The sequence below is a fragment of the Triticum urartu genome, chromosome 2 (assembly GCF_003073215.2).
Source record: "Triticum urartu cultivar G1812 chromosome 2, Tu2.1, whole genome shotgun sequence".
Taxonomy (NCBI): domain Eukaryota; kingdom Viridiplantae; phylum Streptophyta; class Magnoliopsida; order Poales; family Poaceae; genus Triticum; species Triticum urartu.
This window is the reverse complement of record NC_053023.1, coordinates 572,659,694-572,673,591: the sequence shown is the minus strand read 5'-3', so window position 1 is coordinate 572,673,591 and position 13,898 is coordinate 572,659,694. Positions and strand designations below refer to the sequence as shown.

The 13,898-nt window shown below is 47.1% G+C and overlaps 1 protein-coding gene and 1 long non-coding RNA gene across 2 annotated transcripts; one reads left to right on the top strand and one right to left on the bottom strand.

Annotated features, from left to right (window-relative positions):
* Positions 1 to 11,075: 11,075 nt before the first annotated feature.
* LOC125538854 lies at positions 11,076 to 12,337 on the bottom strand. Its single transcript, XR_007296525.1, has 2 exons — positions 12,049 to 12,337; positions 11,076 to 11,911 (listed from the first exon to the last, which is right to left on the bottom strand). It is a non-coding gene; the product is annotated as an uncharacterized LOC125538854 (long non-coding RNA).
* A 124-nt stretch (positions 12,338 to 12,461) lies between these two features.
* LOC125538853 lies at positions 12,462 to 13,892 on the top strand. Its single transcript, XM_048702158.1, has 2 exons — positions 12,462 to 13,036; positions 13,165 to 13,892. The coding sequence occupies exons 1-2, from the start codon at positions 12,462 to 12,464 to the stop codon at positions 13,172 to 13,174; spliced, it is 585 nt and encodes a 194-aa protein (XP_048558115.1). The 3' UTR covers positions 13,175 to 13,892.
* Positions 13,893 to 13,898: the final 6 nt, after the last annotated feature.

Sequence of the window (13,898 nt, the reverse complement as noted above, 5' to 3'; positions counted from 1 at the left end):
TGGAAACATAATACATGTGTGAATACATAGACAAACAGAGTGTCACTAGTATGCCTCTACTTGACTAGCTCGTTAATCAAAGATGGTTATGTTTCCTAACCATGGACAAAGAGTTGTTATTTGATTAACGGGATCACATCATTAGATGAATGATCTGATTGACATGACCCATTCCATTAGCTTAGCACCCGATCGTTTAGTATGTTGCTATTGCTTTCTTCATGACTTATACATGTTCCTATAACTATGAGATTATGCAAATCCTGTTTGCCGGAGGAACACTTTGGGTGCTACCAAACGTCACAACGTAACTGGGTGATTATAAAGGAGCACTACAGGTGTCTCCAAAGGTAGATGTTGGGTTGGCGTATTTCGAGATTAGGATTTGTCACTCCGATTGCCGGAGAGGTATCTCTGGGCCCTCTCGGTAATGCACATCACATAAGCCTTGCAAGCATTACAACTAATATGTTAGTTGTGAGATGATGTATTACGGAACGAGTAAAGAGACTTGCCGGTAACGAGATTGAACTAGGTATTGGATACCGACGATCGAATCTCGGGCAAGTAACATACCGATGACAAAGGGAACAACGTATGTTGTTATGCGGTCTGACCGATAAAGATCTTCGTAGAATATGTAGGAGCCAATATGGGCATCCAGGTCCTGCTATTGGTTATTGACCGGAGATTTGTCTCAGTCATGTCTACATTGTTCTCGAACCCGTAGGTTCCGCACGCTTAAGGTTACGATGACAATTATATTATGAGTTTATGCATTTTGATGTACCCAAGGTTGTTCGGAGTCCCGGATGTGATCACGGACATGACGAGGAGTCTCGAAATGGTTGAGACATAAAGATTGATATATTGGAAGCCTATGTTTGGATACCGGAAGTGTTCCGGGTGAAATCGGGATTTTACCGGAGTACCGGGAGGTTACCGGAACCCCCCGGGAGCTAAATGGGCCATGATGGGCCTTAGTGGAAAAGAGAAGAGGCAGCCCTACATGGGCCGCGCGCCCCTCCCCTCCCTTGGTCCGAATAGGACAAGGAGAGGGGGCCGGCCCCTCTCTCTCTTTTCCCCCCTCCGCGAATCCTATTCCAACTAGGATTGGGGGGAATCCTACTCCCAGAGGGAGTAGGACTCTCCTGGCGCGCCCTCCTTGGCCGGCTGCCTCCCCCCCTCTAGTCCTTTATATACTGAGGCAGAGGCATCCTAGAGACACACAAGTTGATCCACGTGATCTTTTCCTTAGCCGTGTGTGGCGCCCCAGCCACCATAGTCCTCGATAATATTGTAGCGGAGTTTAGGCGAAGCCCTGCTGCTGTAGTACATCAAGATCGTCACCACGCCGTCGTGCTGACGGAACTCTTCCCCGACACTTTGCTGCATCGGAGTCCGGGGATCGTCATCGAGCTGAACGTGTGCTAGAACTCGGAGGTGACGTAGTTTCGGTGCTTGATCGGTCGGATCGTGAAGACGTACGACTACATCAACCAAACGCTTCCGTTGTCGATCTACTAGGTATGTAGATCACACTCCCCCCTCTCGTTGCTATGCATCACATGATCTTGCGTGTGCGTAGGAAATTTTTTGAAATTACTACGTTCCCCAACAAAGCGACCGTTCATAATTCTTTCATACATGCCACTCTTGGTCCATTGCATATCCCGGTATACCACCGGAGGCATTCATATAGAGTCATCTTTTGTTCTAGTATCGAGTTGTAATCATTGAGTTGTAAATAAATAGAAGTGTGATGATCATCATTTTCTAGAGCATTGTCCCAAGTGAGGAATAAAAAAAGAAAGGCCATAAAAAAAGAGAAGGCCCGAAAAAAGAGAAAGGCCATAAAAAAGAGAAAAGGCCCAAAAGAAAAAAAGAGAAAAAGAGAGAATGGACAATGCTACTATCCTTTGCCACACTTGTGCTTCAAAGTAGCACCATAATCTTCATGATAGAGAGCCTCTTGTTTTGTCACTTTCATATACTAGTGGGAATTTTTCATTATAGAACTTGGCTTGTATATTCCAACAATGGGCCTCCTCAAGTGCCCTAGGTCTTCGTGAGCAAGAAAGTTGGATGCACACCCACTAGTTTCTTTTGTTGAGCTTTCATACATTTATAGCTCTAGTGCATCCGTTGCATGGCAATCCCTACTCCTCGCATTAACATCAATCGATGGGCATCTCCATAGCCCATTGATTAGCCTCGTTGATGTGAGACTTTCTCCTTTTTTGTCTTCTCCACATAACCCCATCATATTCTATTTCACCCATAGTTCTATGTCCATGGCTCGCGCTCATGTATTGCGTGAAAGTTTATAGGTTTGAGATTACTAAAGTATGAAACAATTGCTTGGCTTGTCATCGGGGTTGTGCATGATGAGAGCATTCTTGTGTGACGAAAATGGAGCATGACTAAACTATATGATTTTGTAGGGATGAACTTTCTTTGGCCATGTTATTTTGAGAAGACATAATTGCTTAGTTAGTATGCTTGAAGTATTATTATTTTTATGTCAATATGAACTTTTATCTTGAATCTTTCGGATCTGAATATACATGCCACAATTAAGAAGAATTACATTGAAATTATACCAAGTAGCACTCCGCATCAAAAATTCTGTTTTTATCATTTACCTACTCGAGGACGAGCAGGAATTAAGCTTGGGGATGCTGATACGTCTCCAACGTATCTATAATTTTTGATTGCTCCATGCCATATTATCTATTGTTTTGGATGTTTATGGGTTTTATTTTACACTTTTATATTATTTTTGGGACTAACCTATTAACCCAGAGCCCAGTGCCAGTTTCTGTTTTTTACCTTGTTTTAGGATATCGCAGAAAAGGAAAATCAAACGGAGTCCAATTGACCTGAAACTTCACGGAACTTATTTTTGGAAGGAAAGCAACCTGATGGACTTGGAGTGCACGTCAGGAAAGAAACAAGGGAGCCACGAGGTAGGGGGGCACCCACCCCCTAGGGAGCGCCCTCCACACTCGTGGGCCCCTTGTGGCCCCCTGACATATTTCTTCCGCCTATATATCTCCATATACCCTAAAAACATCCGGGAGCACAATAGATCGGGAGTTCCGCCGCCAGAAGCCTCTGTAGCCACCGAAAGCCAATTTAGACCCGTTCCGGCACCCTGCCGGAGGGGGAATCCCTCTCCGGTGGCCATCCTCATCATCCCGGTGCTCTCCATGACGAGGAGGGAGTAGTTCTCCCTCGGGGCTGAGGGTATGTACCAGTAACTATGTGTTTGATCTCTCTCTCTCTCTCTCGTGTTCTTGATTTGGCACAATCTTGATGTATCGCGAGCTTTGCTATTATAGTTGGATCTTATGTTTCTCCTCCCCCTTTACTCTCTTGTAATGAATTGAGTTTCCTCTTTGAAGTTATCTTATCAGATTGAGTCTTTAAATATTTGAGAACACTTGATGTATGTCTTGCCGTGCATATCTGTGGTGACAATGGGATACCACGTGATTCACTTGATGTATGTTTTGGTGATCAACCTGCGGGTTCCGCCCATGAACCTATGCATAGGGGTTGGCGCACGTTTTCGTCGTGATTCTCCGGTAGAAATTTTGGGGCACCTTTTGAGGTCTTATGTGTTGGTTGAATAGATGAATCTGAGATTGTGTGACACATATCGTATAATCATACCCACGGATACTTGAGGTGACATTGGATTATCTAGGTGACATTAGGGTTTTGGTTGATTTGTGTCTTAAGGTGTTATTCTAGTATGAACTCTAGGGTTGTTTGTGACACTTATAGGAATAGCCCAACGGATTGATTGAAAAGAATAACTTTGAGGTGGTTTCGTACCCTACCATAATCTCTTCGTTTGTTCTCCGCTATTAGTGACTTTGGAGTGACTCTTTGTTGCATGTTGAGGGATAGTTATGTGATCCAATTATGTTAGTATTGTTGAGGGAACTTGCACTAGCGAAAGTATGAACCCTAGGCCTTGTTTCAACGCATTGCAATACCGTTTGTGCTCACTTTTATCATTAGTTACCTTTCTGTTTTTATAATTTCAGATTACAAATACCCATATCTACTATCCATGTACCACTTGTATCACCGTCTCTTCGCCGAACTAGTGCATCTATACAATTTACCATTGTATTGGGTGTGTTGGGGACACAAGAGACTCTTTGTTATTTGGTTGCAGGGTTGCTTGAGACAAACTATCTTCATCCTACGCCTCCTACGGATTGATAAACCTTAGGTCATCCACTTGAGGGAAATTTGCTACTGTCCTACAAACCTCTGCACTTGGAGGCCCAACAACGTCTACAAGAAGAAGGTTGTGTAGTAGACATCAATGCCCTTATGATGTTTGTTACCCTAACGATTAAGAGGGAGAATGTTGAAACTGATCTCACAGATTTATAACAAACCAATAGGAAAATAGAGGTGACATATTCTTCTCTCCTCGCGTTTGTGCTTTGATCGGGTGCACACAAGCTATATAGGTCATGCCCCTTGGGCATATAATGTACATAGGTTAACCCCAAAACTACTCCTAACAACTGATCCAAAAAGATGCTAATGGGTATTAGAAGACCGTTACCACCGCCGGCCACCACAAGGCCATGTCGGTGGCTCCCTGCTGCCATCGATGTCTCCATGCTCCTGCTCTTCTTCCACGACCATCTGCTTGTTGCGGAAGTACACAAGGTGTAGCCATGGGCACATGGCTACACAAGGGGTGGACCAAGTAGGCAGGAGGTTTCCCTCTGTACTCGTAAGAAATCTCACAAATCCCTTTTTGTTAATCTGTTTTAGGTGGTCTAACTAAAAATAGGTTCAAGATCCTACTCATGCCATGCCTAAAGTTTTATATCTAACATGCATTACCTTCCATGTCCTTGCAATATAGTGCCCTAATCGCCCAGATATTCCTTTTTTTAGAGAAAAGACGCAGGCGAGCCCGAGAAGGGCGCTAGCCTAGTCCGACTTTGAATTAACAAAGCCATCAACCGGCCAGTGTACAACTGCAGAGTACAACAACGAACTAGAACAAAGAAAGCAGCAAGATACAGAGGCGCTGGAAAGCAGCTCACAAGCCTCAAGCACTTCACACAGGAAGGATATACAATGGAGCACCTAGCTGAAGGACTTGAGGTCCTCCACCACGACTACACATGGTTGGGAGCAATGCCGGCTTTGGAGAGGGAATGAAGATGCACCTACATGGCCTGCCTTCACCAAAACCTAAGGGCCTCGGCACGACACAGCCATCCAACCCCGTCTTCGAAGGAGGCCACAACCTCCTCGCCTGGATCGTAAGGCGCCAAACCGCTGAACAACGGGAAGTTCCCATGAACATGGATGAAAGCCGCCGGGCAGACCCAAGGAGCGGATCAGAGCACCCAAATGTGCCGACGAGGCTCAGCCAAAGCAGAGCAAGCTGCAAAACCAACGGGCAGAGCACGGCGGAGGAAAAGCAAAAGATTGGACGAAGAAGAACACGCCACCGGCTGCTGTCAATGCACCCCAACAGTGCCCACCACCCCATCCCTCAAGGCGGCGCCGAGAACACCGCCGCCGCCGCCCACCGAAGTTAGGGTTTTCACCCAAGGAGCAGGGGGTGGGTCGTGGAAGGGCAGACCTTGACCGATGTCTTCATGAAGAAATCCGGCGCCTGCAGGCGTCGTCATCGTCTCGGCCGGCCGGAGCCGACCAGGGGTTTCCCCCAGTCTGGATCCCAACCATCAGAGACGCCCACAGGACGGGGCTGGCCAGCCACGCCAGCGCAGCCGGGATCCATCGAGGCGACGCACACTAAGCATGGGACGAAGAGCAGCAGCCGGATCGAGCGCTGCCAGACGCGAAGGCAGCCACGGCCAGATCTGGCGCCGCCAGCCACCAGGGCAACAACGCGAGGTCCCAGTCCACCGGAGTTTCCTCGGCCTCCCAACCAGAACGTCGGCACCACGCCAACCCCGAAGCACGCCGCGGGAGCAGAAGGGCCTCACCGAGGGACCGTCGTCCCAGATCCAAAGCCCTCCGATGCGGCCAGAGCAGCGAAGGCCCTGCCGCCGCAGTCCCTAGCTGCGCTAGGGCCTTGCCCGGCGCCAGCCTCGTGCGGCGGCGAGGGAAAGAAGAGAGAGGAAGGGGAGCTACGCCGACGGGAGGGAGGAGGCCCCCGAGTCGCCCACGTGGGGCGGCACGGGGGAGGGGAGAGGGAAACCGTCTCGAGTATCCCGGTCACCAACCCAGATATTCCTCACGGTTCCGATGTAATAAAAGTCATCATTCTCAAAGAAAAGATAAAGGTGTGGAGAAAACCAGTGGATGATAGTACTATATCATCTATCCTTTCTTGCTTGGGTTATGGAAAGTGTAGAAATGCATGCTCTAGTCAATGCAATCAAAAATTCGATCTGGTGAAAAAAACGAGTGTGCCATCAGCAGTCTCGGCCTGAGGACCCAGGACGGCGCCATGCGTCAGCTGCTGGCCTACGGCGCCGTCTGGATCGACTTCTCATGTAGCTAACCGCAGGTGCTTCAGCGCGCAGGCGCTCGGCGGCTACCATGACACGCACAGGTTTGAGGGCAGCCGCGCGGTGCTTCGTCGGCGAGGGGTGGCGCGGGGATGGCGGAGGCGCCTCGACGAGGAACAGCAGTCGGAGGAGCTGATCGGCGGCCGGACCAGGTCTGCTCGTGTGCGTGGTTTTTCCTGCTCGTGCGCTGTTCCGGTTTACCTGTTGCCACGGCCGTACATGTGCGTTGGTTTTTTAGTTCTGGTGTCCTGTTTGGATCCGCCACGGGCGTGCGTGTGCGTTGGTTTTCCAGTGTCCGTTTTCCTGTTTGTAAACAGGTCCTATATCTACTATTTACTATCCACTACATCTATAAAAGTATGAGAGGGCGAAGAATCAATTCATCTTATCTGTTTAATCCTAAAATCTAACGATCAAGATCTTCATAATGTTTAGCATCAAACACAGTCAGAGCTAATCCACTAATCCCACGATCGATCTCCCGTAAAAAAAAAAGGGCACTATTAGGCGCCGGCGCACCGGCCCAACTTTGCGCCGGTCGTACCAGCAGCGTCCGATCGAATAACGCGTAGCCGCACGATTCTCTCCTCATCTTCCATCCGACGTCTTTTCTTCTCTACTACTATTAAACAAGCAAACATATTCTTCTCTAAACGCACCCAAAAACACGTACACGAAACAACCAAGACAAAATACCACCTCACGATTCGATCCATCTAATTAGGTCTAACCGTTAATAACCCTCATCTGTGTACGTTTAGCAATTTAGAGAAGCGGACGAAACTCTGCCATCTATCCATCGAGAGGACGAAACGTTCCGCTGCGAGCAAAAATTTAACTGATTCGCGAGATTAAAGGCCTGCATGCAGCGGCATGGCCCACGTTCAGCATTATGGCGTTCGCATGCATTTGTTCGGCCTGCCGAGGCGCATCTTCAGGAGAGGGGGGAGAATGAGAGGCCTGGCGGCGGCACAGGGCGTGCTCGCCGGCGAGCGTGCTCCCGCATCTGCCTGGCGCACGGGGTTGGATCGGGCGCTAGGGTTGCCCTGCCGCCGCCCATAGCAGTCAGGGGTTGACGGGGAGAAGCAGTCGGAAGGCGACGGAGGCGGCGGTGGCTCGATTACATCTATGCGACGATGACGGCTCGGCAGCGGCGAGTGGCCGATTCATCTCCTCGCTAGCCCCTCGCCCTTCAAAGGTTAAAGATCTGGCACCCTCTTCCCCCGGACGCCCAGAATGAGCGGTGGATCCAGAAAATCAGTTCGTCAAGATACGCGCATACATAAGAAGTAGACATGCAGACAGCTGGATGGATTTTTCTTACAGGACACACATATGGAAAAGGCAAGCCGCCGGTGAAGACAGCTTCAACCTCACCACCAAGGACGGAATCACGGAAAGGTCAGCTTCATCCGAACCAACCGCGAGGACCATGCTAAGGTACATACATACATATACCAAGATCGATATTGACCGATGCTTGTGGTTGCAATTTCATGTCCGTCACTGATGTATTGGTGCTCATGGTGAGATATGGGATAATAAGTGGAAACTTTTCACCGCTCAGTTCTTACCGAATGAATCTTTGTAAGTAATCTTTTTTCCCTACCCCCTCTTATATTTACAGGAAATTCAAGTGTGGTACACATATGAGTATGCTTTGCTTCCCTCTGTTGTACACATGTGGTTATTTGTTATCTCTGATTAAGAGAATCAAGGGCCACTACATTCTTGAATATTGAGACTGTGTTAGTTGGTTTAGGTTAAACTTGATACATGCTATTTACTTTTTTTTCATCTGACAATTCAGTTGTACTATTGATTTTGACAGTTTTCAGGAATTTTAAGCCGTCTTTGGATTTTAGCTTCCTCAATCATTCTGAATTATTTAATGTTAGTATGAGGTACATGTGTTCCCAAGATTAAACTTGAGAAATGTGTAGTTAACCACTTGGGTACGTTTGATTTCTTTAGTAGATGCAGCGACAACCACCATTGTCCATGGTCTATACTAAAGATAATTATTAGCAGTGCAACATCTCTGTTGGTTCAATCAAATAGTTCAGCCTGATCGGTTCTTACTAATATTTAAACCACCTTCAATTTTTAGCCTGCTCGGCCATTTTGGAGTAGTTTCAGTTTTGGGTGCATGTCTTTAATAGAACAACAAACTTATTTTAAGTGCTAAAATAAACACTAAACGCCAATTCCTGATGGCGACTATTTTTAGAAAGACCATACGGCTGGAGGAGATCCTTACTATCGATGTCAAGCGGGGGTGGAAGAAGGGCACGAAGATCACCTTCCTAGATGGAAGGATCCGGTTTTTTCGGTGCAGTTCTGTGTTTTAAAAAGTTATTGCGATGTAATTTTTTTATTAACACTACAGTCCATGAAGTTATATTTAGGGATATTTCATTTTTCGCATAAGATGAAGCACCATTTTATTTTTAAATATTTTCTGAAGTAAAATTTGTGAATAAACGGAATGATGTTTCAGAAGATTTGAATGGTTGTGACTTGTGGGGTCGCCTGAGGAGGCGACTGCGGCAGGGAGCAGCGGCACATCGGCGGACAACAACACATGTGTAGCGTGCAGCGGCAGCGGCTGCACGGCCACGACGGAAAAGCAACAACACGAATGAGGTGCAGGTGGGGGTAAGAGTAAGTATCACTTGTCATGTTTAACTCATGGCAACAAAGAGTAAGGATCACTTCACACTCACTACAGGAAGAATACTGCTGTGATGATTATATACATATATGTTCCACTTGGTCGCTCAGTTAGTATTAATTTCCTATCTATTCTTTTTTCTTGCAGACATGTTTTGAAACTAGACTTTGATGGGAAGTTCATCCATATATGGGAATTATACCTTTGTATGCCTCTGTTTCACATCATGAGCAGTTAGAAATTACCATGTATGGACGCATATATGTGTGTTCTTTGTGTAGGTTTACCTGCATTATTCCTAGACAAATGGAAGTCATATACTCCCTCTGTCCTTCGAAAAACATCTTGCTGGAAATTGTTTGATGGTTTCCAATGCAGACTAAAATTTGAGTTGATGTTGCCTTTTGCAATTATGTTAATCTCAGCCATAAGATTGAGAGATCAGCAGACATTAGATCTTTGAGTAAAAAGTAGTAACTTAGAACCTTTGATGAATTGTAGAAAGTGAGCTTTTGTTGTTTGAGATTGTAAATAACATGAGATGGAGACTTGACCGCCACATAATTATTTTACACTGACCTATTGAACCATGAAACAACATTGCTGAACTTCAACATTTCGGTAAAACATCACATGAAAAATCAGCTACAACCAACTAGATTGTTAAATCCTCATGTGTTTTATACTGAACTCAAGAAGTGTGAATAAGCAAGAAAGCTTTTGAAGAGATCAGTGTATCGTCGCAACTGCTACTACAATTGGCTCCTTTCCAAGCACCGGTAAGATCTTTCAACAGATCTTAGCGACATCTCTCTCTTCTTAAATTTGCCAGGATTTTATGTAATTGCTTTTCTTCTAATAAGATGCATCCTGCTTGCTGTTGAATTGTGCAGAAAGGCTACATTGTATTAATTTCTTTTTCGCATAGTTGATACAATTCAGCACATTTTGTATCAACTGATAACTTTGAATCTTTGCGTCTTTCATCAGATCATGCTTTGAATTTGCACATGAATAACTAAAAGCGCCATGACATTACGCATTTCCTTCATTTTAGCCATTAAACTTACTTATGTATCCGGTGTTAATTTATCATTTCTTGTATATTCATCTTAGTTAGGAAGGGTGGCTTTGGTCATCCTAAATTTTGTGTGGGTTCTTTTTTCAGTCCTGGCTAGTTTTGCGAAACAATAATTATTATAATCCTTGATCTGCACATGCCCAATTTCCTTATACCGTATAGTGTCCCATTCTAGAATAGTAGCCTTTCTGCTCTGTTAAGATGTTGAAGCACAGCAACATTTTTAACTCATGTTTAATATTGACAGAACTAAGCATTAGGTAGAGAAAGGGTTGCTTGCATGCCATTCATGTCACAGAGAAAATGTTAAATTCCCTCTCTCCAATTCCTTACCATGAACCTAACGCTTTATTGATCTGTTTTTAGCTTCTAGATGTTCTGAAACTATATACACAATAGATACTGTCTGAAGTGTAGTTTCACTCCATGAAAAGTTGAGATAAACTGAAAATGGGGTAAAAAAAATCCGACTCTTCCTGCTCGCTGGCGGTGCCCGCTATGGCATGGGTGGCTTTACCGCAGCCGCCGAGCCTTCAAATTCTGAAGATAACAAGCAGCTAGAATCCAAGAAGAAAACTAATTTAGTTCAGCCAACACTCCTATTTTTTGTGCATCTTTGTTCCAACTTTGCATTGACGCCATGTCCACTTGGACAATGTTCATATGTTACTTTGATTTTCGCCCAAGAAAATAAACATTCTGAAATCTTTGTAGGAATAGACTAAATACGCTACGCCCTTACATTCTTTGTGGAGAAGTTCTTCAGCCAATCTATTGCCATTGATTTGTGTCATCCTAAAGTTTGAATTCAAAATTTTATACCCGCAAAATTTGATATGGTTTGATTGAGACGTGCGACGTGCGTTGCACGTACACACTTACTAGTTTACAAAAAACTTTCATCCGGCGGCCATGGATGAGGCGATGCGCCCGGCCACGAAGCATCGCCCGTGCGCTCGCCTGTCGCTGCCCTCCCCACCGGTCACCGTCGTCGCTGCCGGTGGTCGCCGTCATGGTGGAAGCAAAAAAAAAAAAAACTGGATCCAGCAAAAAACAGAACATGGTGGAAGCAAAATTTTGGAGCTGTTTCCAGTAAAAAAGAGTTGGTGATAGCAAAACTATTTGTTGGATCTAGCTTCTGGTGATGCCCATGGTAGCACTCAGGTGGCTGGTTGCAGCATCTCTGCGTCTCCGGCTCGCTGCGGGCCAGTGTCAAGCAACAAAAATCTGGAAGCAACAAATTTCTTCGAGCAAAAAACTTCACATCGGGTCAAAGTCCGGTGGTCTGTTGAAGCAAAATCAAAAAACGGTTCCAGCAAAAACAAACTTAGGTCCCATCAAAAACAAGATGAGCATTTGAGAGCTCTGCACCGATGAAGCAAAAAATCATTTCAGTTCCAGCAAAAAAAAAATACATGGGTTTCAACAAAAACAAAAAAATTGGTTCGGCAAAAAAAAGCATCGGCAAAAAGCGGCCACCCCTCTTGCAGCTCCCTCAGTAGTCGGTTGCAGCTCCGGCGTGCACGGTTGCAGCTCCCCGACATCGAACGGCGTTGGATGCAACACTCCTTGCCGCTGGATGTAGCTTCCTCCGGTGAGGCACTGACCTTGTAGCACATACACCAGCTGGTTGCAGCACAGTGGGGCACCAGTTCCAGCAAAAAACGAAAAACGAAGATGTTCATAAAAAATCGAATGGGGATGATAGCAAAAAATAAAAGGGGTTGTAGCAAAACAAAAGGTGGATCCAGCAAAAAAAAAACCTGGTTCCAACACAAAACTCGCCGTCGCCGTGGTCGGTTGTAGCTTGGCCATGGCGAACGGCACACCCTGGCTGTGGCGGCCATGGAGATGGCGCGCATCCAGCTGCTGCCGGAGGCGGACAAGGCGACGGCAATGAGCGCGCCCCTGGCTGGCATCCGGCGCCGGCGATCCACACACAATTCGAACAAGGCGCATCGAGCTGCCGGCGGCCATGGCCACGAGCGCGCTTTGTGGCTGCGGAGGAAGACGCGGCCGGCTGGATAGGAATGGGGATGAGCATCGAATGGATAAGGAAAAGAAGACGCGAGTCATCGGCGGTGCCTGGGCCCCAACAGCCACGTGTTTTGTAATTAGTATCTGTGTGTGATGACGCAGCTAAGCCAGGAGCTTCCATCGCCAAAGAGATCGAACCATGCGCGCTCGACGGGCCAAAAACTTTGGCCGGTCTGCCGGTGGCAAACATTTACCAAAAAAACTCCCACGATCAATCTCCATGGTCCCTCGGTACCGCTTCGCCCCCCACCAAAAATCCCCGCACCTCGCCCCACCTCTTCCCTACAGCCTCCGCGCCAGCCACCGCCTCGACCGCCGCCGGACAACCTTCACCTGTGCCTCTCCACGCGCCGCCGGACAGCCGCGCCGTCCACGCGCCACGCGCCGCCGGACAGCCGCGCCGTCCGCACCCGCGCCGCCGGACAGCCGCGCCGTCCGCACCCGCGCCGCCCGGACCGCCGCGCCGTCCAGCGCCCGCGCCGCTCGGACCGCCGCGCCATCCACGCTCCGACCGGGTATGCGTCTGCTGCTAGATCTTGGCGCCAATGCTGAGACCCCTGATGGAAGGGATGCCGCTGAAGCTGGGCACCATGGCGGAAGGGCGCATCCATGGTTGACTCCTCGGGGCAGCCGTGCTAACCTGGTTTCGCGCGATGGGAAGGCGGAACCGCGGAAGGACCGCCGCCTGGTGGCCAGGCAGCCTCGGGCCGTAGGGTCAAGCTCAACTCTTCCTCAATCCTTCCTCGGGCGAGCTTTCATTCCTGCTCGGTCTGGTTTCCTTCCAATTTGTGTGTGTCATGGTTTTTTTGCGTACTAACTGCTTGACGATATTTTCATGTCAGGCATGAGTGAAAGCAGGAATGAGGTTCAACACACTTTGCATTAGCCATCTGAGGGCGTATATATACAGTTACAAAACGCCTCACGGGCCAGATCGTGTGCCACTACTTGCACGTACACAAACCCACTCACGCACTACCTAGGCCACGCGCACTCACACTCTGTATGCTAACAATGAGTTCATTGATGCGACCTAATGTCAGCCAAGATTGGTTGATGCAGATCGTGAGGTGTTTGAGAAAAGATTTCAGAGTTCTGGGCATGGCGTCGTTGAGGTATATGTCTTGGTCACTGTGTCCTCCTACACCAACTCTTGGGTTAACATTCATGGCACGTATGTATGTCAGGATGTGTCTTGACCAAAAGGATTTTCTTACAATGTGTGGTTCTTGGTACTAGTATATACCATCGCATATATTCTTATTCTTGATCGACATTGGTCAGTCGTTACTGCATGCCATATTTTTTATGGATAAATATCCCTCTGCTTGGTATATTAGGAAACTTTTTGAACACCATTCATGATTCATTATTATTGTCAGTTTGTCACACCACCGATGGTACTAAGCTTCATCTTGTTCTTCTTGCAGTGATTGGAATTTGGATTGGGATCTTCTGCATGGAAGACACCGACTCTTTTTTGGCATAGTCCCCATTCTGCTATTAGCTGGGTTTGGCCATGTATTGGGAATAGAAGAATTGCACAACTATAATTGGCTGAACTATGAAGATAAAG